We start from the raw sequence: 27,640 nt of genomic DNA on the forward strand, positions 1-27,640 counted from the left end.
GGCACAAGGATGGTTCAATATATGCAAATCCATCAATGTGACACATCACATAAAGAAAATAAAGGACAAAAATTATATGATTATATCAATTGATGCAGAAAAAGTGTTCGACAAGATACAGCATCCATTTATGATTAAAACAATAAAATACGTATAGTAGGAAAATACCTTAACATAATAAAGGCCATATATGACAAGCCCTCAGCTAATCTCATAATTAATGGTGAAAAACTGAAGCCCTTTGAACACGACAGGACTGTCTCCTATCACCTCTGCTTTTCAACATAGTGTTGGAAGTCTTTGCCACAGCAATCAGGCAAGACAAAGAAATAAAATGCATCTAAGTTGGGAATGAAGAACTTAAATTGTCACTCTTTGCAGATGACATGATGCTATATATAGAAAATCCTAAAGACTCCACCAAAAAGCTATTAGAAACAATAAACGAATACAGTAAAGTTGTTGGCTACAAAATCAAGATACAAAAATCCATTGCATTCCTATATACTAACAATGAAATCTCAGGAAAAGAAATAATAATAATAATAATAATAATAATAATAATAATAAAAATTCCTTTTGCAATTGCAACGAAAAGAATAAAATACCCAGAAATAAACTCAACCAAGGATGTGAAAACCCTATATGCTGAACCCTATATGCTGAACACTATAAGACATTTTTAAAAGAAATTGAAGAAAACCCAAAGAAATGGAAAGACATTCCGTGCTCATGGATTGGAAGACTCAACATAGTTAAAATGGCTGTATTACCCAAAGCAACATACAGATTTAATGCAATCCCCATCAAAATCTCAATGCATTTTTTTAAAGAAATAGAATAAAAAATCATCAGATTTGTATCGAAGCACAAAAGACCCCAGGCAGTCAAACCAATCCTCAGAAAAAAGAACAATTGTGGAGGTATCACATTCCAGACTTCAGCTTGTACTACAGGACAACAGTAGTCAAAAAAGCATGGTATTGGCAGAAAAACAGACATATAGACCAATGGAATAGAATTGAGAACCCAGAAATAAATCCACATAAATATGGACAGATAATTTTTGACAAAGAAGCAAAAAACATACAATGGAGAAAAGACAGCCTCTTTAATAAATGGTGCTGGGAGATCTGGAAAGCCACGTGAAAAAGAATGAAACTGGACTGTTATCTGTCACCATGCACCAAAATTAATTCAAAATGGGTCAAAGACTTAAGCATAAGACCTGAAACTAAAAATAAACTGCACAGAAGAAAACATAGGTACTAAACTTATGGACCTTGGGTTCAAAGAGCATTTTATGAATTTGACTCCAAAGGAAAGGGAAGTAAAAGCTAAAATAAACAAATGGGACTATATCAAACTTAAAAGCTTCTGCACAGCAAAAGAAACCATCTACAAAATAAAGAGGCAACCCCAACTGAATGGGAGAAGATTTTTGCAAACTGTGCCTCCAATAAGGTACTAATATCAAAAATATACAAGGAACTCATACAACTCAACAACAAAAAAACAACAAACAACCCAATTGAAAAATGGGCAGAGGATCTGAAGAGACATTTCTCCAAAGAGGACATACAAATGGCAAACAGACATATGAAAAAATGCTGAATATCACTAATCATCAGAGAAATGCAAATAAAATCCACAATGAGATATCACCTCACCCCAGTCAGAATGGCTATCTTCAACAAGACAAATAGTAGCAAGTGTTGGAGAGGCTGTGAAGAAAAAGGAACCCTCAGACACTGTTGGTGGGAATGCGGACTGGTGCAGCCGCTATGGAAGGCAGTGTGGAGGTTCCTCAAGAAATTACGAATAGAATTACCATATGACCCAGCAATCGCTCTCCTGGGTATCTACCCAAAAAATCTGAAAACATTTCTCTATAAAGACACGTGTACTCCAATGTTCATTGCAGCTTTGTTTACTGTGGCCAAGACATGGAATCAACCAAAACGTCCTTCGATAGATGAATGGATAAAGAAGTTGTGGTATATATACACAATGGAATACTATTCGGTGTTAAGGAAAGATGATACAGGAGCATTTGTGACAACATGGATGGATCTTGAGAATATAATGCTAAGTGAAATACGTCAGACAGAAAAAGCAGAGAACCCTATGATTTCACTGGTATGTGTTATATAAACTGCAAACAGAAGAACAAGACAAACAACTGAAAGAACAAAAACTCACACACATAGATAATAGTTTAGAGGTTACCAGAGGGTAAGGGGGGAGGGAGGAGTGGGACTCTGGAAGTGGGTGAACGGGGTCTAATATATGGTGATGGAAAGAGAACTGACTCTGGGTGGTAAACACACAATGTGAGATATAGATAATGTATTACAGAAGCATACACCTGAAATCTATGTAATTTTACTAGCAATTGTCACCCCAATAAACTAATTTTAAGAAGAAAAAAGAATCATGGTGTGAAGGGTATGTAATTTAATGAGTGGGTTATTATTATATTATATTATGTTATATTATATTATATTATATTATATTATATTATATTATATTATATTATAATATATATAATTATAATTACATATAATTATATATATTTAATTATATATAATTATAATTATACTATATAATTATATTATATAATGTATAATATTACATTATTAATCAGTGTGGTAATATTCCCTCTGAGAAGATACCACCGAAAGTGTGGCATAAAGGATAATATGAGCCCGATAGGTAAAGGGATGGAGGAAGAATGTTTCAGGAACAGGGTGGCATGTCTGAAACTCACGGAAAGACAATGTGGTTCTTCCTAATTTGTGAATAAAGCCTCATATAGCCTGATATCTTTGAGAGGTGAACAGGTATCAGGATATGTCTTGCTTTGTGAGCTATGAGAAACATGTGGATTTTATGTAACTACATTTGATGTATATGAAATGTTTCAAGAAATAATTTATGTTTTGAAAAGTGCAAGGGTAAGAAAAACGTAGGGGTTCTAGTTCAATCTAGCTGTGATCACAAAAGGATGTCACTGGAGGTTAACATTGAAGCTTAAATCTAAAGGATGAGAGAAGTCAACTTTTCATTTAGTCTGGATCTATGTGTTATAGAATTACAGATATATGCAAATCTCTAGTAATCGAAGGCCAACATTTGAATTTTTACATATGAAGCTAATATATTATAGTCACAAGGATAAGTAAATATGTGTAACTAATAAAATCCAAGCGTGTGACTGAGATAAATTTTAACAAATGAAGTATCCTTGAAATCTCTACTGCAATATTTTCTCTATATTAAAACAGATTCTAAACTTTACATGTTTTCATTATTTTTGTCTTGAGCCTTTACGTAGTTCGAGGGCCATTAACCTGAAAATATAATTTAAAAACTTTTAACCTGTGCCATATCCATTTTGTATAAAAATTAAACAGATAGGCTCAAACTCAGAAAAATGTCTTAAAACCGTGTAATCTTAGGAAATTGGAAGATCAGGGTCCAATAGAGATACTACTTGTGGATAATGGCAAAAATAAAATCAAATGTTCTTTTCCACTAATGATGACATTGAAAGTGGTCATGGGTGCCTTCAGCATGCAGGTACAGTATGCCTTCTACGTATCAGATCTGCATGTTATGAAGTGCAATGTATATAATGATAAAATAATGCTCAGAGGACTGGGTCAAGATTGCAGAGTACATAGACAATGAGCTCACCTGCAGTCACGGACATACCAAAATTACAACTAAATATAGAGCAAAAAATCAGGGAGAACCACCCGAAGACTAGCTGAACAGAATTTCTATAACTAAACATATAAAGAAGAAGCCATGTCAAGTAGAAGGGACAGGGCTGGTCAGGTCCCAAACCTGCAGTATGGCAATTCAGAAATGGGAGGTCTATCCCTCCTGAGCCCCACAACAGACTCCCTCGCCCATGGTGTGTGTGTGGGAAGAGGAATCCCCACAGTATCTGGCTTTGAAAACCAGTAGAAGCTGTGTCCGAGAGAGATAAAGGGCTGTGGGAGACAAGAGACACAACTATTAAAGGGCTTGCACATAAACTCATTCACACCAAGCTCCATCATGAAGGTAGCAATTTGAGAATCTCTTGGGTCCTACGGGTGGAATTAAATAGGCTAACCTTTGGGCAAAGGCTGGAAGGGCAGTAATTTGTGCAAAGACTCTCTGGAGACGGAAGCCCTGGCAATCACAACTGTTCCTTCTTCTGTTGTGTTCTACTTCCACCTGTCTGGCTCAGCACAGACGGGTGACAAATCAGTCACTCTCCATTAACCTGGATAACACTTTTCGCCCTGCCTCATCATTGCACTGAAATGCTGCCAGCCAAAGCCTTCCCCAAGTGGCTCCAGACTTGCCAAACCTGGTACCTAGCCTCCGCTTACATATTAATAGTAACATTTCCCACACAACCCCAAGCCCTGTACAAGTGGTGACCTGATTCAACTTGCATCACAGGTAATACCAAGTAGCTCCAAGCCCAGCACAAGCAGTTACCAGCCTTGGCTTGCATCAGAGCTACTACCAAGCAGCCCTAAGCCTGGCACCAGTGGCAGCCAGCCTTGGCCTGTACAAGAGCCCCTCCTGAGAGGGTCAAGATCTAACATATTTGGTGCTGGCTTTAGTCTGCATTAGAAATCTCACCCAAGCATCTCAACACACTGCACACCTGACAGTTGGCCTGGGTCAGCACCAAAGCCCCTCCAAACCAATTTTACTCCATGGGGCCAACTCTACACACCAGATCATTCACAAGATATAGTAAAAGTCCTCAGAGCCAGTTGACCTGAGGGTCAACTCCACCCTAATATCAGGTATAAGACAAGGGTGCCCACTCTCACCACTTTTATTCAAACTAGCATTGGATGTTCTAGCCACAGAAATCAGACAAGAAAAAGACATAAAAGGCATCCTAATTGGAAAGAAAGAGGTAAAACTGTAACAATTCACAGATAACATGATATTATATAGAGAAAACCCTAAAGACTCCACCAAAAATTATTAGAAATAATGAATTCAGGCAAGTTGTAGGATACAAAATTAATATATAGAAATCAGTGCCATTTCTATACACTAATAATAAATTATCAGAAAGATAAGTTAAGAAAACAATACCATTTATAATTGCATAAATAAATACTGGGGAATAAATTTAACCAAGGAAGGAAAAGACCTATATTCTGAAAACTATAACACATTGATGAAAAATACTAAAGACAATACAAATAAATAAAAGGATTGATTGAAGTAATATTGTTACAATGTTCATACTACCTAAAGCAATCTACAGACTCAATGCAATCTCCATCAAGATACCAAGGGCATTTTTCATCCAGCTAGAATAAATGATCCTAAAATTTATATGGAACCACATAAAAAAACAAAACAAACAAACAAATAAACAAAAAAACAACAACACGGAATAGCCAAAGCAATCTTGAGAAAGAAGAACAAAGCTTGGGGTATCACGCTTATTGATTTCAAACTACACTATAAAGCCATAGTAATCAACACAACATGGTACTGGCACAAAAACAGATTTATAGATCAATGAAACAAAACAGAAAGCCCAGAAATTAACCCACACTTATATGATAAGTCTATGGCAAAGAAGACAGGGATATGCAATGGGGAAAAGACAGTCTCTTCAAAAAATGATGTTGGGAAAACTGGACAGATACATGCAAAATCACTTTCTAAAGGTGGATCACTTTCTTACATTATATGTAAAATTAAACTCAAAATGCAAAAACCGACTTGAATGTGAAAACCGAAACCATATTATTATAGAAGAAACCATAGGCAGTAAACTCTTTATCAGTCTTACTAATATTTTCTGATTATGTCTCCTCAGGATAGGGCATTAAAGACAAAAAATAAACACTGGGACTGTAACAAATTACAAATATTTTGCACAGTGAAAAAGAAATCTACAAAATAAAAAGACAACCTACTGAATGGAAAAAGATATTTGCCAATGATATACGTAGCTAAGATGGGGTTAATATTCAAAATATAAAGAACTTATACAACATAAAAAATCCAATTAAAAAATTGGCATAGGACATGAACAGACATTCTCCAAAAAGATACAGTCAGATAGTCAGCAGGCATATGAAAAGATGGTCTATGTCACTAATCACCTGGGGAAATGCAAATCAAAATCCCAATGAGATATCTACCCATATCTCCCCAGAAGGATCTTAACCAGAGACTCGTTAATCATCTGCACAAAGGAGATAGTGTTTTCCTTGTCTCAAGACAGGGAAACGTTTAATCACAACAGGAATTGTCCTACCCGTTCCCCTAAACAAGTATCAGAAAGTTCCTCTGCATTATATGAGCGAGTTAGAATCATTTCATGAGTATCAAGAAAAATAGAGAAAAAATGACATAGGTACAATGACGATTTTATGCACAAAGTTAATTGGAATATTATATTTCAGTTGTACCGAAGTATGATCTCAAATTCAACACAGACAATTCTATCAAGGTTGGAAGAAATCGGAGGATCCTTTAAGTTAGGCACTCAGAGTTAACCAAAGAAGTGGGAAAGCCTGTGTGGGAAACCGATCAAAGATACTGTGGCCTCTCATTGGTCAGTGCCTGGGCTGCAATCCCCACAGACCCACGGGCATTTCCAGAGACACACAGGGTTTCATACTGCAAAACACATAGGGGGAAATCCCTTGGAAAGGGCTTCCAGAAGGCAGACTCGTCTGTGTCTGGATTCTGGCTCTGACACCCGATAACTGCATGTTTTCTCTAATTTGCAGTTTCCTCATATAAAAAGTGGGCATAATGATACCACTTAGTAATACTTGCCTAGGAAATGTGTTATTAGAATTAAATTAGATAATGCTTGTGAAGCACTTGACTAATGTCTAGCACTCAGTAAGTACAAGCTCATTAAATGTAAATTAATTTTACTATGCTCGCACTTGTTTGAAACAGGAACACATTTGCTACCATAAATTAGCCACTGTCATCTGCTGTTTATCATCACTAGGACTGCTATGGAAATATGTGCTATTGTTATACATTACAATGGTGATCAATCTTTTACAGTGTCATCATTTTTTCTCAGCAATCTAATATGTTACCTAAGTATTTACTTATGTAATACTATCACTTATATAACCAGGAAATGTTTTCTTGTTGAATAAAATCATAAATGGCCACAATAACAGGAAAGAAAATATTGTTTAGCCTTTGGTTGATCAGGGAAGAAAAGTGAAAAGATATATGACAGCAAAATGTCAAGCTGGCCATCCTGGTCACTCTGCAAGAACGTGAATTCCATGTAATAAACAGTGATTCCCACAAATGCCTTATTTAACCTGAAGCTGGGCCAGTCTAACTCATTCCGATTGTGTCTGAAGAGCCAAGAGTTGGAGGAAATGCTATGGGACTTCAGTTACTTGCACCTAAAGGTCCAACTAGAGAAAAAAACCAAAACTTCATATAATAAATTATATGACAGTTTTAGTGAGCAGGATAAAAGCTTGTTTTTCTGTACTAACAGAAGAATCTAGCTGTAATATTCTCTGAATAAAGGCATAATGTTTAACAGTAAAACCATATTATAAACCAAATGAAATTCTTTCTGATTATTTCTCAAAATCCACTGATGTAATAATTTAACGTACCAGTCATTCATAGAATTTTTTTTAAATGCTTTCAGCCTGGTTGAAAAATAACTGCATTATATATCAATAATTATTAAACTGTGGTAAAAATGAATAATGAAATTGGAGTTGGAGCAAAATACATATTCAAGCATTACAACACTAGAGTATCTTGCCAAAAATCAATGACATTTTTATACATGAAAAGTAATTGAGGCATCTGATTGATCACCTTTTTCACGAACCTTGAATATGATGCTAATATCTCCCTTTCAAGTCGTACTCGCTATAAATAAAGGAAACCATGTCCTCTCATTCTGGATCATCTCTTTCATTTAAGAATTCAGATACAAGTACATTAGAGACAAGTACATTAGAGACAGAGGGTGAGAGCAGGAATGAGAATGAGAGAGAAATCAAAAGATATCACCCATAAAGTTAGAAGAACACAGATATAGGTGAGACTCACAAATCCAACTTCAGATATCATGGGTTTCAAATCTTGAGACAGGACTACATGTGTACAACATTTTTTTTATATTTTCAAGGTGAATTCCCTTCGTAGTGAAAGAGCCTCTGTAGCTAAGAGCAGGAACTGAGGATAAGGAGACCTAGAATCACACGCATTTGCCTTAATGGCCACTAACTTGTTCTGTGAACTCCTGGAAATTTTTGAATCTGACTGTACCTTTTCCTCACCCAGTGAAAACTGCAGAGGTTGGGGATGGATTGATTTCTGTGCTACCTCCCAGCACTCGCATTCTGGGAACGTCAGTGCCTCCCCTTCTGTCATATTACAAGTAGCTATAATTTGTCACATCCCTGGAACACAAACTCGGCATGCAGTAAAGCATGCTTGTCTTACAAGTATAAAGCCCAGACCCTTTTCTAGTTTCATCCTTAAATTGAACTTGATTCTCAAGTTCTTCTTCACCATTCCCAGCTCTTCGCCTGGCATCTTTCTAGCAATATTTGTTCAGAAGCCTGAAAATGTTTGAGTTATCAAATCATTATACCTAGTGTCTAGAAATAGGATCCGCACCACTTCTGAGGTGTTGTAAAGAAAGAGTCATTTGTGCACTAGAAGTCAAGTTTCACACCTCGCTGTGCATGTGTCAGCACCCCCTCTGAGTACTCAGGCCCATTGGCCTCAACACCTATCGTGAAAAACCAGAGTCTATAATAGAGGAGACAGAACCAAAAGATAATAAAAAGTCCTGATTTTCTGCTTCTAAAGACCTAGGAAATGAGACACAAAGAGACCCAATTCTGAACCAAAATGCTAACATTTGGACATACTGATTACCAGGCAGAGTCCCTACAGGAAAACAGAAGCTGTAGGCAGAAACACCAGGTTTGAAATAGTGTTTTAGTACAATCAACTATTTTGACATATTTTTGTAGACTTTCAGAAATTTAAAAAAACTGAATAAAACATAGGACATAAAAATCTGATTCTTAGAAGTGGAGAAAGCATTCGTAATTTGGAGCCTATTTAAGGAAAATGTTCAAATTTAACTAAAAGAGTAGTCATACTTAACTAAATTTTGACAAAATTCCCCAAATCTATAATCTTACCCTGATATACATACTTATACATACACACACGCTCACTCACATATCACACGTAAGACTGAAATCTAGTAAAACTATTTCCCTTACTTGCAGTAACTGCTAGGTAATGAGTCTTAACTAAGTAGAATCATCAAGCAACCTAAATTGCAAAGACTCGAAGTCACAGGTGAAAATATTCTGTAAAAATAAGGCAGGCTTCATTAAATAGACAGCCTCTCAAAAAAAAAAAAAATCACAAGTTAATTAACTGTTGGGTAAGATTAAATTCTGGGGAGTACAATTTTATCTTACTCCTTTGAAGTGCAGTATAATCTAAATTTTCTATGATGAACTGGTCAAGTTAAGCTTAAAAAGAGTCATCCTCACACCATCCACCTATCCCCTCATTTTTTAATTTTTATTTTCTGACTCTGAGCTAAAGACATTGTCATTCTTAATAGTAAGAAAAATCTTTATCTTTTTATCTAGGTTATTCAGCTACTACAAAATGAATATGCAATTTACATCTTTACTATTATGTTTTGGAACCTGGCAGAGCAATAAAAAGTAATTTGAAATGGTTCCATCTTTTTCAAAATTTATTCTAGCCCCTCATGTTCTAATCAGACAATAACTGGGAATTACTTGCCATTTCTAATGAATTTCTGCCACCTGTGTGAAGCTCTATGAAAAAAATATGTTATTCCCTTTTAGATTTATTTGATTAGCTAAAGTTATTGAAGATAATAACTTCCATTTTTTTAATGAGATCCTTTACACTGTATTAGTAAGGCTTATCTTGCTTAATAGGTTGAAAACCTGCTTCATCAATAGCACTTAAAATTTATGAAACGTTCATAATATGGTAGGCACATGAATTAGCTCATTTAATTTTCACAACAACCTTACAAGTCTAGTTCTATGATTTCCCCCTTTTAGGTAAAGAAGCCAGCCTCAGAAGAATGGTCCCCTGGTGAAAAACCAGTTCAGGCTGGAGTCACTAATAAAAGGTACGTTTACCTAACTCCATAAGTCTTGCTTCTAAACATTGCACCATGATGACTCCCATTGCTAAACTCCGCTTTTACAAAACTATATTATACATGAATTTACAAACTGTAATGAAACCCCAAGTAAAGGCATGGTACAGTCTCAGATGCAGCATTAAATGCTTGCCTCCCTTGTTGCAGGAAGTTACACAGGGAAGGGGAATGCAGCTATGGAATTAACCCACTACCCAATGCCCACGATGGATGTCTCCCAATTTTTAAAAGGATGCTGCATAATCTCTTACAAAATGTCAATTCTAATATGAGTTATAAATCTAATTTCACCACGTAATAATCACGGGAGAGTACCATTAAATATGTTAGCTCTTCTTTGGAAGTTAGGACTTTGGTATTGCTGAAATTGCAATCTTTTAAAATTTGCAAAAAAAAAAAAAAGATAAAATCCACCTTAAATCTCTTCTGAAAAGAGGTAGGACATAAAGTATGATTTCTAAAATAAGCATATTATCAAAACAACATAGAAAAGATTCTGTGTACTATTCCTCCTCTGCAGAATATTCGATGGCAAACAGCTTGGATATGGTAAATCAAACAGACAAACAACAAAACCTGAAGACAATTTTAAACGTAACCCATTTATCTTCACTGTTGTTTTAAAAATAATACTGATATTTTGTTTTTTTTTTCTGAGTTATATTTTAAATATACTACTGGAAAGTGTAGCTAGAAATCCTGCGTTGCTCAGTGCACAAAATACCATCCAATAGAATATATGTATATGTTGTCGAACAGGTGCCAACAGGCACAGAAAAGAGAGATGTCATGACGTTCGGTTATTGTGATTGTTCTTACAGTGCAAGCACTGAGAACAGGACCTACCTAGTAAGGTCAGGACACAGGCAAGGATGGCAATCAGGGCTCCGGTGCTGAGGCCGGCGGGCAGCACATAGGCCTCGGCGTTGCAGGTCTGGGCTACGCCCTCTGCGTCACAGTCACACACGCGAATGGTGAGGGTGTTGGTGCTGCTGAGTGAAGGAGACCCACTGTCTACGATGAAGATGGGCAGATAGTAGACAGATTGCTCCTGCCTCCTAAAGCCATTTCTCCTGGTGAGAATCGAGGCCGTGTTGTCTTGGAGAAGGAAAGCAAAGTTATAACAAAAGTTATAACACACGATTTCTGATGGGATCCGTCCTGCCAACTTCATCTCATTTCAGTCACTCTGTTTAGTTTCTTTTGACCAAGGGCCATATTTCCCAATATTGGTTCATTTTAATACATTTTAGTCTAATTGTCACTCTATACAGTTATAATCAAAGAAACAGTTATAAACTAAAACTAAATATGAAAATGTTTATGCGTTACTTATTATATTAACTGCAACTTTGTAAACAATACATATAGTACATACACCCTTTTACTTATCTTAAATTTCAAGCCATACACTTAGGATGATAAACATTAACAGGTTAAGTATTTTTAGAGCATCACCAACTAGCACAAATGAAATTCCCAATCTATCCTTTCTTGGACACATTCCAGGCCCGATAGAGAAATAAGTGAAATAAGCCACTCTCGCTTTATTTGAATTGAGTATGCACAGTTATTCGAGAATTATTGTATAGTTCTAAAAAAAATCCATATTGGTATATGTCGTTACCAAAACCTCATGTACATAAACGTTTTGTCAGTGATAAAATGTGTCATTTGTGTCTAATTTATATTCAATATTTTGTTTCATCTAAACAATCATAGTAATTATGAAACATTTAACAGTAATCATAAGTCTGTATCACAAGACTGTGGTTTCCATATCTGAAATAGATTTTTTTTTATCTGCTAGCAATTTATCCAACTAACTTGCCTTAATTAACTAATTAGGAATTTACGTGATTCTTTAAATTTACAGTATTAATCAAAATAAAGGAAAACTGGGACCACAGGTTCATCTAGTGGGCTTTAATATATATTTCCTTTCCAAGCTGTCAAAAAGATATTTATCCTTTTTTGTTACCATAAAAGAATTAATAAGATTTTAATGGAAGAGAAAGCTGAAATCTCTCCCAAACAGCACAAAACAGCAAGCTTCCATGAGACTGCAGAAAACATACAGCCTGCAATTAAAAACGTGGCAGGAATAAAACTTTGATTTTCAGATTCCATCTGGTAGGCTTTTATGTAAACACATTTTTTCTTTTAAAATGGATGAATCTGAGAAGCATTCATTAAAAAAATACTACACATGGAGTTGTTAAAAGATATTGTTTGGTATGTTTCTATACAGTAAACAATAGCACACATGCACATGCCAACATACATCTACGTCTCTGCCTCACAACCACTCAGATGTTATAAATGTTTATGATTTGACATACAAAGTTTTTTCGAAGTTGCTTATTAGTAATTTAACATGGCTGACATCAAATCACACACACACACAGTGAATTGAAGAACACATGCTGGAATGCCCAATAGGTGAGAAGAGAACCTTGTGTTCGGGAAAGAGATCATAATATTCTTTATGTTTGTATATGCTTCCTGAGATGGAAACCACTGTAAGAACTGACATTCTTCCTATTCCTTCATGTTTTCCTTCCAGGCTAGGGAGCTCTGGACTTGACTTAGAGAAATCTTTCAATTATGTCCTGAAAATGGTGGTACGGATGATGACACATAGGAGAACTAATCACAGTTACTTTAAAAGATCTTATAATTATCTATATACTGTCTATGTGTCTATCATTTTATATAGATATAGATATATACCTATGCCTATATGTATATCTAATTAAGCAAGACCAGAATTTACTTATAGGTATTTGTAAAATCATTTCTATAGTGACACATAGGAAACTGGTAAGTGTGTTCACCTTTGCAGCAGAAAAATGGGATTTGGGATGACAGGTAATTCTTTTGTTCTTTTTTTTATATTTTTTGCATCAGGGGTATATTTTTATTGTTTTTTTTTTTTTTGGTTTGTTTTTTTAACAATTGGCATGGATTACCTTTATTTTTAGATTAAAATAAAAATAACTGACATTAGTTACTGAAAATATAAAGTCAATGTTGATTGAGGTTGAAATGTGTAAAGTCCAATTATTTTCCTGATGTCTCAGGTTATACCTATGTAGTATAATCTTGATGAAGGCATTTAGCTGCCCCTTAGCTGATCAGATAATTTAGATAGAAAGGTAGCATGCAAATTAAGAAGAAAATGTCCAGAAGAAATGACAGAGAGATTTGGTTCTGGCTTCCTCTCTATTCGGATTTAGGCCTAAAATTATTTAAGCAGCAGATTCTTCTTCATGACAGCAAATCCATAGATAAAAATTACTGGAGGGCCTTATTGCCCTTGAATTAATGTTCTTACTGATGTGTGTGTGTGTGTGTGTGTGTGTGTGTATATATATAGAGAGAGATAGATAGATAGATAGATATTCCATCATCAGCATTTCTGTGAGCAAAAGTACTTGTTTAGAGTTTATACCTGCTGCCTCCATTGGTGACAATAACACCTTACCTTTGTTATCTTTCAATGAGAAGTTGTGGTTGTTGGTTATGTCAGTTGTTAAGCTAAAATAAAACTGGTGTCCATTGGATGGCTCGTCTTTATCCACAGCGCTGATTTTCTGGATAACCTAGGGACAGAGAAGGTAAAACAAGAGGGCACACTGGTGTGCTCTACGAGGTTTTCCAAGGCGGGACAGGGCAATGTTACACCTTCTAAGAAGTACCACCTTCCTGAGTGAGCTGGGGGAAGGACCAGATACACTGATGTGAACCCAGTCTCAAAAGGGCTCTGAAAAACAAGTCATGTCCTTTTCAAAATTCATGTTTGAATTTACCTTTGTGAACCTCAGAAATAATAAGCTTGCCGATCGATTATTCCACTTCAGTAAAGATCACAAGACACTGAGCAATATATGTGTAGCACAAACCACACCAAGATTAAACCACATTTAATTCTCAGAACTTCAAGGTACTTAAGTCCTGCTGTGTAATGTGGGGAAACAGCCCCATCAGGCTTCATATGCTGTATTTCTCCTTTAAAGGAGGTTAAGCCTTTAACCAATTGCCCTAGCTTTTACAATGTTTACCTTTCTTCTTGAGGAATTTTCATCATCCCAATTAAACCAGAATTTGAAAGTTCCTTTAATATTAGTTTATGTTCCACATCAAAGTGTTAGTTTTGCTGAAACACGCTGATTATATTTTATCTTAAAGCTGGCAGAATTTCAAAGGCAGCTGCTGCTGGTGCTTTTTAAGGCAGTCAGAAATGAGGAGCGCGGTGTTTTGAAGTTTCTTACCTGCCCTGGCTGGGCATTCTCACACACAGTGGTTTCATAGTCCATTGCAAACTCAGGGGCATTGTCATTGATGTCCAGGATGGTGATAGCCACATAGCCTCTTCCTACTTGAGATGGATTCTCTAATCAGGAGGAAAAGCTTTTGTCATTTATTCTCAGAGTAATGCTGTTATTCCACTGCCTTTTACTAGTAGAACTACTTCTAGTCAAACTTTTTAATATATGTTTCCTTTTATTCAGGAAACATATTAAAAACAAAATGGTTTGCCTATTCCAAGCATAATTCTAATAAGGGCTAGTCCTCAAATAAAATCCACAATCATAAATAACACTGTAGACTTCAAAGGGTACTACAGAAAATCTGATCCATATGCCATAAAAACATATCTAGACAGAGATATAGATATAGATAGTATTTCTTTAGTCCCTGATAAGAAAATTGTCAAAAGAATGAACAATAAATCATGCATTTCAATATTATTTGATACTAGAGCTCCTATGTGTATGGATATACATAAAAAGTATACATATTATATATGTGCATATACTATATATGTATATAATACACAGAGGGTGCCAAAAAATGTATACACATTTTAAGAAAGGAAAAAAAAAACTGTATTAAAATTGTAATAATATATACCAATAACAAAAGATAAACACAAGTCATGTGTACAGTTCTTTGGCACCCCTAGTATATAGCAATGTATTATAATTGTTCTTTAAATACTTTTCTTATTAGGAACTAAAATTAGTTCAATATCAAAATATGCAAATCTGGGTGTCTCAGAAATCAATTTATATACTAATTTTTGTCAGCTATTTCACCAACTCCATGTCAGCATAAATGCAGCATATGAAATAGGACCACAAAACAAGAAGAAGCTTCTGAAGGTAATTCAGACCCATTATCTTATAGTAGTCATCTCTTTTTATTAACTTTGTAAGTATCAGCATATAGAATCAATACATATTAATATAATTCACATCTTAAAATTATGGATTTTCAAGTTTCTGTTCAATTGAAATAAGCACCTAGCATACTTCAAGTTGAAACTATAACTTCATGACAACCCATTCTCCATGCTCAATGTCACCCATCCTAATTGAATTTTAAACCTTACAACTTACGGCTCTCCATTGCAAGGACTGTGATGTTATGCACAGCATTTGTCTCCCGATCCAATGATTTGGCAGTTGTGATAACTCCGCTGTTGGCATCGATATTGAAGTATCTTTCCAAGTCTGTGTTTCTGTCAATTGAATACCTAATCGAACATAAAAAAACCCAAAAACAAACAAACAAAGCACCTTCAACATTTATGTTTGATTATGATTTGCAAAATTTATTTCATTAATTGCACAGCCAGTGACCAAATCCCGTTGACTCCAAATCCCGTTCACTGTCATATTAGTGACATAAATGCGTGCTTAGTTTAAAACTTCACTAACATTATGGTTGGTTCTTAACCTGCTTGTCAGAAATCTCTTTGCTTTTCTGTCAGATGGTACAAAATAAACACCACTGTACAGTGATTGTCACAGTAGCTTTGAAAATGCCATTATAAACTTCAAATAATTCATTTATTATTATTATTATTATTATTATTATTATTATTATTTCGGCTTCTAAAAACCATTTACAATAGCCCTGGTCATGCTTATGGGTCCCTCTAAAATGAAACATACAGACGCCTTGACTATTCATATATACTTAGGAACATCATTTGTCTTGATAATACCAACCTGATCTTAATCCTTTTTTTTCTGTGTGCGTATTTCTCATTCAGGGGTCTTGACTTGGGTTCCGTAGATGTTTCAAAGTTGAACCCCTAAAGTGTCATGACTACTTTGATGGGTAAACATTTTCAGAAAATATCCACTCTCCAAACATTAGTGAAATACCACTGCTCTACTTGTATTCTTATTGTGTGTAATCATTTGTTCCAATACAGAAAATTCATTCTTCCAACAGAAATGAGTAACTTCAGATTCCACTCAGATTTTTTTTCATTTGGGTGAAATAATGGCATTCATTTGTAAAGAAGTAAGTAAATAAAAGAAAAAAAAAAGATAAACAATTACACACCCTATTTAGGTTAAGCAAATGTTTTAAACTTATGTAGTAGTTCTCTATTATTAAATAGAATTCATTTCCAACTCTGCTGTATTACAAAAAGGAAGAAACATGAAAAGGAAAGAGGTGGCAACAGAAAATGTTAGAAAATTAACCATAAACCAACAAACATCATTGTCGCTATGCAGTACTAGGAGTTTCAGTGTTGAGAATATAAGGAAGTTATTTTTGATGGCTTCTATATTCTTGACGGAATATAAGACAAGGTTATCAGCTGAGACAGCATGGAGAAGAAGGTAGTTTGAAGAGGAGAGAGCAGTAATGTTTTTAGAATGGACATCAACATGCACACGCACACGTGAAAGAGGAGAGCTAAGCATTGTGGGTTGTCCCTGAGGTTTGTGCTCATTAATTTAATGTGCAACCAGTCATCTTGTTTGTCTTACTCCATTCTCGTCTTTGTGTCTGTAGGTCCATAAAGGGCGTAGGGCTGGATTTAACCAGTTGTGGACAATGGAAGGGGTGAGGGGTAAGGAGGAAAGGATCTATGCACAGGAGTGATAATAATGAAGGCTCATGCCATGGAAGGTGGTAAGAGAGAACTGAGGAAATAAAACACAGATGTTGAGAAGTTGCCAATAGCATCAACAGATTGCAGGATGCAGAATAGCTAGAGTGGGCAGTGGCGGGCAGAGAGTGAGGCACTTGAAGTAGCTTTTAACAGTAGTATGTGTATGAGAGCTAACAAGCCTAGAACATGCTCGTAAGACTCTGTGACTGAATTAGGGCAGAGGAACAGATCACAGGAGCCAAGAAGACCAAGAGAGTAAGAAGCAATGAGTCTGATGGGTCATGGGTGTCGCTGAGTCAGTTACTAATCATCATGCTAGGAGTCATGGTGGGAAGAAATCACGTGATCTGGGTACTGAAATCCTAGGTGAAGCGTGTGCTCACTGTATTTTTGGTGGCTGATAGCAAATGGCAGATTCGGAGTAAAGTCTGATGACATATTCTATGAAACAGTTAAGAGTTTTGAAAGAAAAAGAATATTAAAAAGTTTGGAAATAATAACGGCAGTACAAAATGTATTTATTCTCACCTATAGGATATGTGCTCTGGGACATGAAACAAACATAAATCTTACTTGAGATTCCCCATAATCCCTCTTTACCATACTTTTATTACAGCCAGTCTTTACTCAAAATCAAAACTCAACCATTCCACAACTCAACCATTCCACGTAAGCTGCACATCCCACCTGATCTGACCTTCTCAAGAATGTTTTTCCTTGGAATTAGATATTGTCTCTCTTATACAGCTTTATTAGAATCAAAAGCAAATGTTTTATATATATATATACACACACACACACACACACACACACACGTTATATATATACGTATATGTATAAATACAAATGTATGTGTATATGTGTATATATACATATGTGTATATATACATATATATAACATTTGCTTTTGATTCTTATAAAGCCGTATAAGAGAGAAAATATCTAATTATATATATATAAAATTATATATATAATTATATATATATAAAATTATATATATATATATCTCCAAACTATATATATACCAAACAATTATATATATAAAACAAACAAAAAACACAAGTTTCCTCCATTTGTGGCAAGTTCACCATTGGCCTCATATTATCATATACACTACTGACTTCTCTATTATTTCCTTACTATCTCACTTAAATATGTACAGTTGACTACTCACTCCTCCTCAAAACACGTTCTCCTTTTGCCCTTACTAATAATACCACATCTTCCCTGTTTTTTTCCTAACCTCACCATCTGCTCATTTTCCATCACCTTGCCTGGTCATTCCTCTTCATGATCTCTAATTACTTGAACTCTCCCATAGCTCTCCCGTGGATTCTCTTCTCTTTTTGATATAAACACTTTTTCTTGGCAACTTATAGTCACATGACTTAACTACCTTGTATATTTTTGATGGCTCCCAAATTTCTATAAAATCTCCTGGGCCCACTAGACTAATGTACTGAATTACCTACTTCATATCACCACGTAGATATACAACATGAAATGAAATAAAACATGTCCAAATGGATGCGACAATTCCTACAGTCTCCCAAACCAGCTCCTCTTTCACTTTTTCCCATCTGAGTAAATGACACCACCAGTGACTTGATTCCTCAAAATAAAAATCTATATTTGATCCTTAATTTGGTTTTCTCTGTTACCCCCACATACGACTGTCAACTGCTCTCATGTACTACCAGCCCAAGTTACCACCACCTTAGCTTAGTTTTGCATTCTTTTATCCTTTATATTTCCATTCTTTTTACAATCCACTTTCCACACAACAGCCATATAAATGAGAATTGTATTTAGTGTTATAGACTTTAATTTTCAATTACATAGAAAAGCTACATTTCTTGCCTCTGAAATGCTATATGAGTCGAGCCATTACATGCAGATATTTCATATTGTTAACATACTGTGCATATAACTATATATATATATGCATGCATTGTGTGTGTATGTTTGTGTGTATACTAAAACATGCACAAATATAGACACATATGTATATAACCAATGTACACATATATACTTTTATATGTTATCCAATGATAATAGGATAATTGATATTAATGTTTGACAAGGGGATTATAAGTTAACACCCACAAACTCATGCATCGATTGAGCTAATACTAAAAGCCTGAATTGTTCATTTATTTAAATCAGTATGATAATGTCTGTGTATTCAGAAACAAACAGACTTCTAGATTATAACAAACAAAAAAGTCCTTGAACTTGACATGAATATCTGTCAAAAGCAGTTCATTTAATCCCCGACCGAGCTAAAGTCAATGACTAAATCATTTGCCTCTATTCTCAATCATCTCAAAGTTCTCAGGATTAGAATAAAGGGCAATACACTTGAGAATTCATTTAATATGTTAAATGTCTCCAACTTCTACTCCCCTCACAGAAAAATCTCTAATCTTTTAGAGATCCAGTTATCAGCTAGGTCTCTATATGTTTTGAAGAATAGATACCAAAGTTTCTATCATTCAAATATTAGTCATTTCTAAATCATAAACCGCGTAGTGTCCACTAATAAATGTGCATATTTTTCGATACCTATAATTCTCACATAGGTGTTACTAAAGAGCACAGATTCATATATATATGTATATATGTACTGGGTAATTTGTGGGTTATTCTGACATTCTTATGTTTCCCTTTCATTATTCATGCAATCAACAATTATTCTTGAGCACCTGCATCTGACACTATTTACGAAAAACGGTATATAATTATTATTTTTTAAATAGCAACCTATAGTAAACATTTAGGAGGAAACCAGCACAATGCTATCCAAGAGTCTGATGAAGAAGTCCAGGCAGATGTGGGAGAGAATGAGGCAGGAGCGCAAGAGATGGAAGACCTCGGCAGATCAGGGAGTTGACAAACTGTCCAGAACGGCTGTTGCGGTTATTATGTTTCTTCATCACAAGGACTTGGGATCACCCAGTACTAAAGGGGTCCCCTATTTTCTACCAGCCCCTCTGGAAATGCAAAAGGCTAGGATTTAGGTATGAGGCACCACCTAATGTGTAATGGTATCTGAGAAAAGCAACCCCTTAACCAACAGAAATAAAGAAAATATGGACACTGTTTTGAGGGAGAGGTGCCAAATATTTCCACATTGGAATCAGGGAGGGCTGAATGAAACCAAAGAGAAAAAAGACCCTGAAGAAGTCCGGGGGACAACACTTAGCAGTTCTGAATCTACTGGCCTATGGAAAGAAATGCAGATGCCTGTGTCAGAGGCTGAACAGGAAGGGATTGGTGTTGCTCTAAAGAAGAACAAAAGTTATCTTCCACGTACCTCCTGATGCAGTTAGTGGTGTGTGGACCCACACTGGATCCCTTTAGTTTCTGCAAATTACAGCCTAAAATACTTGGCCTCTTTCATCGTATGTCAGAGTAACCAATTAGAGAGATCACGCCTATATTTTTTGCAGCAACAGCAGTGGAAGCTTCTGCCTTACCTGTTTATTATGCAGACAGCTTAAACCTCCATATCCAGCCTCAGTCCCTTCCCTGAGATTTTGTAAGTTACTCTAGATACCTACACCATCATCAACTCGAGTTCAGATGTCTAAAAAACAGATTCATCAGCCTTTCCCCAAACTATCCCTCCCTCTAAACTTTCTCATTTTTACAGTGCGTTGATTACTTAAAACACAGTTCACTTGATTTTTCCTAATCCTCAAACAATGAAAGGACATGTAAAACAGATACTTCAATTTGCATGCCTAACATCCAGTTGCCCTTCATTTTTACTAATAGAACCCTGCTTTTGTTAGAGGCGGCCCTGTGTCCAGCTGAAAAACTACACTTGTAGGACGTAGTGTCCTTATAGCTAAGTTTTAGCAAATGAGATACAAAAGAAAGTTGTTGGGTTGAGCATCATCGAAAAACTCCTTAGAGGATAGAAGAGAGTTGCTAATTCAGCCAGCATTTGATTGTGCCTCTTCTCCTCTATCTCACCTGGGACACAAACACAAAGTAAACATATCCAAAAGCCATCTGGTACGTATGATGCGATGAGCGCTTTAGTACAGGAAGCCAAGGCCCAGATGACATCACACTGCCAAACGGTCAGTTCCAGCATGCAGAGCTCCAGACTTCTCATCAGTAAGTCATCAGCAGTAAGCTATGTTGTTATTAGCCGAGCACAGTCTCTAAGTAAGAGGAGCAGGCGCGATTAACCTATTTCAGCACTGGACTCCAAAGTCTCACAGTTGGCTGTTGATACAGCCAAGAGTCAGAACCATGTCTTTGTCAGCCATCTTTGCAGTTTCCACCACATTACCTATAAATGAGCTTTCAGTCTCTGCCACCTACAACTCCGTGACCCAGCTTCTTTTTGTTGTTTCCCAGGGCTCCGTTATCTAAAAGCCTAAGCCAGTCAGACTGATGCATTTATCTGACTCATAAAATATCCCATGCATCTCCATTTCTGTGCTTTTCCTCATGTTGCTGCTCCTTTCCAATTATTTCAGTCCTACAATTCCTTGAGGACAATCCCCCAGCATGAAAGCAGCAAGCCTTTCCAATTGCATCAGAAATCTTGTCTTTTTTGTACTCAGGGCCTCTCCAAGGCTCCCAGGTGAGGCACAGGCTGTGAGGGGTTGTCTTAGCCTGTCCTCCAACTTCCCCCCCCCCCAACTTTCAGCACCCTTGGAGCCCTAACACCTGAGAATTAAGTGCCCTCCCAGAGGCTGGCACTCCTCTCTATAATCAGAGACCCTCAGGCCACCAGGATTTGGAGCTCTGCCTGTGGAGATGAACAAATGGTACAGAATGCGGTTGATTAATTTGTGATGCAAACGAAGGTTCAAGAGACATCATTTTGAGGAAAATGGATAATGCTTTTAGAGCAAGAAAGTCCAAGAATAGTATCAGAAAGCAGACAAATTTCATCTGAAAAGCTAACACCTTTAAATTCTTGTCAAACCAGTATCCTTTTGTTTTTCAGAGGTTTCTTTATCCTCAATTTACCCCACTCCAAAAGTATCAAGTTTCTGTTAAATCACACCAGTAATAATTTTGGAAAACATCATACAAAATAACGTAGTAGGATGCGAGATGAATGGGTACCACAGGATTAGAAGTGAAGAGACCCTGGGGTGTCAGTGCCAGGCCTGATGTGATTTCTTGTAAGAACTATCAAGCACTTTCTCCCTTGGCTCAAATTAATCAGCAAAGTGGAGGAGTTAAAATAGAGATCTCTAAATTTTTTTTTTTAAGTGTCTGACCTTAGCAATTGTCCTACATTATTATAGATAGCCATTGCATATTTTTGTAACTGGATCAAACCAACAATTAGGGCACTTAGTATAGGGAAATCAAGGATGTACGTACAGCATCCGAGCAACAACAACAGAAAAACGTCCAATTCTTAGTCAAAGTAAAATATCTAAAGCTTAGTCCATCAAGCCATTCGGTTTTTAAAACACAACAAATGAAGGTAATTCAAAAGTGGACCTTGTTGTTTGTATAAAGAATGCAGGCTGTCATTAAATTCTTGTACGCTTGAGGGACTGAAAAATAGAAAGAGACACGTTTAGATCTATGTTCCCTAGATCTTACAACTTTCTTTTTAAAATGAATTATTTTCTTTTATTCAATTTATTTAAACCAAACACACCGACAATTCCCAAGTCATGCCCTTTTAAGGAAGCCTGGCATACGTATGGTCTGTGAACTGCCTCAGAGGCACCTCGTGCTATCCCATCATGAAACAGACTGGGGATTAAAGGGCATGAGATCCAGGACCCTGCCACTAACCCACTGTACTAATTTGGCTTTCCAGTCACTAACTGTACTCTTCTGTTTCTTTGTGTGCAAAATGAGAAAGTTTTAGAAGATAATTTCTCATTTCCACATTTAACCCTGGGTTTTTTATAAGTTTTGTGTAAGATCTCTTCCACAGCTAGGCAACAAAACGGGTGGGAACACACAGTCTACATCTGTATGGCCTCAGTGTTCTGCACATCTGCTGCAAAACCAAGTCCCTGATAAACGCCTATTAGTTTCACTGCTGCTGTCAGATAACCATGGAGATCGACTAAAATGCTCTTTTTCATATTCACAAGCGGCATTCTTACCACCCAGCTATTGATATGCGTGTCAAGATTCTCAAATAGAATGTGCAGGTGAGGGGTGAGATTAACACAAATGCATCATTGCTTCGCTCCAAGTGGTAAAAGATAATGGAATAAACAAACATGGAGAAATCTGAACAACAGAAAGAGCGGAATCATTTAAGTCAAAACCTTAATCTCTTAAGAAATTGTTGCATATGTGCCTGTGTGTGTGTGTGTGCGTGTGTGTGGGCAATGAGTGTGCAGGTTTTGATACAGACAGTGCTAAAATCCTGGAACCGCGTTTTCTAACTGTGTGACTGAACTTATGTTTATTTATAACAAAGGAATGATAGTGCTGCCTTTTATAAGACTTTAATGAGAAATAAATTACTTCCAAATAAACGATTGAGTTCAGTATTCAGCACTGTCCCTGTTCGTCCCCGCACCGCCTTCTTCTGACAGTGGCAACTCAGTTTGCCTTTGGGAATTTAAATCTCCCCAGTCTCATGCAAAGTTGATGATACTCAAAATCAAGATGTCCAGAACTTCCTGGGTATGAGATGGACACATGCCCGAAAATAGGCCAAGAAACTGTCCAAGAAACGTGAAGCTGAAAGAGAAGCCTAGGAGACAGCAAAACGGTTGGCACTGGTCCATCTCACGGCCCCATCCTGTAGGGACTGCCTGCTCATTCTCACTGCTCACATTTATAGACAAACCTTTACGCCTTTCTTCTTTGAAGATCGGCCTTTCAATGTTCCCTTTAATTCTGCAAGCTATCCCCAATTATTTCAATAAATGCCTTTTTGTTTCAGTTCCCTCTGGCCAATTTCTGTTGATTACAATTAAAGAATGCTTCCAGTAGAGTACAAGATAAATAAATATTAGCTTCCTAATCTTTCAACCTCATGCATTGTTCCCAAAGACTCACACCAAAAACATTATGGATGTTGTATTCTTCTATTAATCAGACTTTCCAACAAGCATTTTAAATGCGGAAAATACTGCAAGGGACAAATCAAGAGAAATGTAATCGTCAATAAGCTCATTTTACCTGGAGTCTTCCTAAAAGCTAACTCCAAATATCTTTCCTCTGAGTACCATTCTAATTTTACAGCAATACAATAAAAGATGAAAAAAATGGCTCGAATAAATGAGGACTCTCCTACTCAACCAGTTTTGAAAATTATCTCTGGATAGATATTAAGTACACTAGTCTAATAAAAATACATTTTTCATTTTCACCATACCTGAACATATGATCATTTAAAAAAATTAATGATAGTTTTATTAAATTGAGTAGCATTTTGAAATAGATTACAACTCATATTTTCCTCATGGAATTGATTTCTGCTACTTTTCAAATGAACTACTACTGTTTTGTGTGTACCTGGCTTGCTAAAATTCTGAGAATAATCAGATACCAATAATTTAGATCAAAATAATATGTCCAAATATACACATGTATAGAAGCTACTTACAAAAACAGCACTGAATCATTCAAATACCCCAAATGTGCTCAGACTAGTCACACTACATAATGTGATATCTGATACTATTTTATCTCCTTTTATCTAAGAACATACAATAGCAAGAATACCAAAAAAGCCTACAGGTAAATATTATCCCAGTATCCTTGAACACAAACACAAATGTCGTGCTGTACTTAAACTGGTTAGAAATGCTGAAAACGAGCCTCATTAATTTTCATTCACCCCTGTTCTCATGGGCTCTTACTTGTAATAATATTATGTTGCAATTCATTGGCTATTGTGGGCATAGGGGCTCTGAGCTCACTGTGCTGCCCACGGAAATAAATTAGCTGATTTCATAATAGAACACTAGACTCTGAGGCCATAACTAAATATAATAAAAACAGACTTTGTATAATGTTTTCTTGGCTTGTCCAAATCCTGCCATCCTCACACCCTGTTTTGGCCATCATTTCCTGAAATGAAGTTTCATGTCCAGTGAACTCTTAGGGGTGATTCTTTATCTGACAATTTGCCATGTTACAGCTCTGGAACTTTCCCCTGTCATATTGTTTAACTTTTATGGGATCTTACTCCTTCAACCAGATTGCAAGTTCTTTGAGGTCAGAGGAAATGTTTTATTCATCTTTGTTTTTCCTGTCATTGTTTTCCCCAGTGTCAAGCATAACAAAGGCTCTTAATGCAATGATTCATTTATCAGTCTACCAATTCTGACATGAGGCATGAACAGTCCTCCAGACTCTTACCTGCTCTTACAGTTTTACCAGCTTATTGATGAGAAACACAGAGGTGAAGTTTCTACGCTTCAGAAAGATGATCAGAAACAGAACACAATCTGTCCTTTCAAGTTCAATAGACAAACCATGACATTGGGTATGCAGGGCCAGAATTTACATGAAATGATAAGCAACTGGTCCAGAAAAAAAGAAAAAAGCCAGAACCTGCTGATCCTTAATTATCCACTTTTGCTTTCAAAATGGCCTCTAATTTGTTTTCTGGCTAAGTAACCTCAGGTATTACATAATTTCCACTTTGGGCTTCTAGTTTCTATTTGGTAACAGAGGAAAGCAAAGTGTACCTGAAACGGTAGGCTAGGTAATCTGGCTGGTTGCTAGGCAAGCTAGATCAAGGACATAACATTTCACCTGGTGTTGTATTCTGCCCAGTCACTCTGCTCTGGGTTCCTTTAATCTGTCTGCCTATTGCTACTTTACCTCTAAGGAGCCCAAAGGCTCGAGGGTGGTGTTCAATGTCCCATTCTTTTCTTAAGGAAAGGGCAGAGGCACAGAGAAGAGTTATGCATAGCTTTTGGCTAATTCCAAAATTAGGTAAACATTTTAAAATGCTAGGCAAGGCCGGGATCATGTGGAATGAGGATCTCAATTTTACATTGCTGGAGGCGAGTCAATGTATTTCTTGCTAAAATTCTAATCTCTTGCAGTACATATCAGTAAATATTCCACATATAAATGAAATATGCTAGCTTTCAGTATTCTACTACAAAGCATGTTAATAAATTCAGAGACTAATTATCCAACTTCCCATACTGCTTTACAATTCAAATCCTAGTGGCCTAATTTTAAACAATTACAATGAAACAAATACTGCTTTTCCATTCCTCTAAGAACTTGGTACAATATTTCTAAATGTGTAGAATCACAAAGCTTACAATTGTAAGACTTCAGGCTCCTTCTCATTCTGGAGAATACTTCCCAGGACGGTAAAAGACTGCACTGTCTACCTATGCATTGACGTTTGTGGAAAGGCTTACATTTTGGTAATTACCTGAGTGCCCAAGGCTAATACACATTTATGTCCATTGAACAATTACATAATATTTTCTATACATTGGAACATATGTGAATACAAAACAATCTTCAATATAGGTTGCCAGCATAGTTACTTGTGAAATATGTCTCCTTTTACTGATATTACTGTGTTTCCCAGAAAATAAGACCTAGCCGAAAAATCAACTCTAATGCGTCGTTTGGAGCAAAAATTAAGACCCTGTCTTAGTTTACTATAATATAAGACCGGGTCTTACATAATTTTTTGCTCCAAAACACGCATTACAGCTGATTGTCCAGCTAGGTCTTATTTTTGGGGAACAGGGTATTGACTTTGAAATAAAAATGGCATGAAAACACAATGAATTATAATAATAACAATGTAAAATGATACTACTTCCTAACAAGTCATAATTCACAGTTTAAAAGCATCAGTTACTTTCCCTTTCTTATTTAATCCTCATAAAACCAGGAATAAAGCAGGGATAAGCATTGCTTTTCCTTTTCACTGGTTTATATGGAAACTTAGCAGACTAAGTGACATTCCCTAGGTAACTCGGCAAATAGCAGTGCTGGGAAGAGACCAGTCTTGTAGAGAAGGCACAGGAGTTCATATCTACTCACCACATTACAGAATGAGGAGACTGGTTTAAAGGATATCATAAATGGATAGGGAAGGAGAAAGATGTGAGAGACAAATCCAGAAAAATGTGAGCTATGAATGACTTTGCTGACCTTATACAGAATGGTATAAGGTAAATAAATGTTTTCAAGTATACAAGTATTATAAGTAAGTCAAGAAATTAATTTTACAAAAAGCAACAGAAATATTCACATGCAAAATATTTTTGTCCACTCTGAACAAAGTCTGTCTCTCTCTATTTGTGAGATTAAGGGGTTAGAGAATGAGACAAAATAGCACTAACCTGAACTTTTAGGTCACTTTCATTAGTTTTAAGAAAATGAAAACAAGGTAGATATATGGGGCTGGCCAGCTTCTTTCATTGATGAAGGTCACAGAGGTCTTTGCCTCCAAAATCAGCAGAGGTCACCCTTTGCCCTTTCTATCTCTGTGCTTTAGGAAGCATATCTAGAGCTCACTCCATTTCTAACTCAAGTCAGTACTT

The 27,640-nt window shown here is 36.2% G+C and overlaps 1 protein-coding gene across 4 annotated transcripts in view; it reads right to left on the bottom strand.

Moving 5' to 3' along the window:
* Positions 1 to 27,640, bottom strand: part of CDH7 (cadherin 7) — a 130,194-nt gene that overhangs the window by 17,674 nt on the left and 84,880 nt on the right. For all 4 annotated transcript variants that reach the window (XM_081078197.1, XM_081078196.1, XM_081078195.1 and 1 more), the window contains exons 8-11: positions 15,634 to 15,770; positions 14,503 to 14,624; positions 13,716 to 13,833; positions 11,075 to 11,326 (exon numbers count right to left, since the gene is read on the bottom strand). In XM_081078197.1, the coding sequence (XP_080934323.1) occupies positions 11,075 to 11,326; positions 13,716 to 13,833; positions 14,503 to 14,624; positions 15,634 to 15,770 (629 nt within the window). The remainder of the gene's footprint in view (positions 1 to 11,074; positions 11,327 to 13,715; positions 13,834 to 14,502; positions 14,625 to 15,633; positions 15,771 to 27,640) is intronic.

Source organism: Rhinolophus hipposideros (assembly GCF_964194185.1).
Source record: "Rhinolophus hipposideros genome assembly, chromosome: 17".
Lineage (NCBI taxonomy): Eukaryota > Metazoa > Chordata > Mammalia > Chiroptera > Rhinolophidae > Rhinolophus > Rhinolophus hipposideros.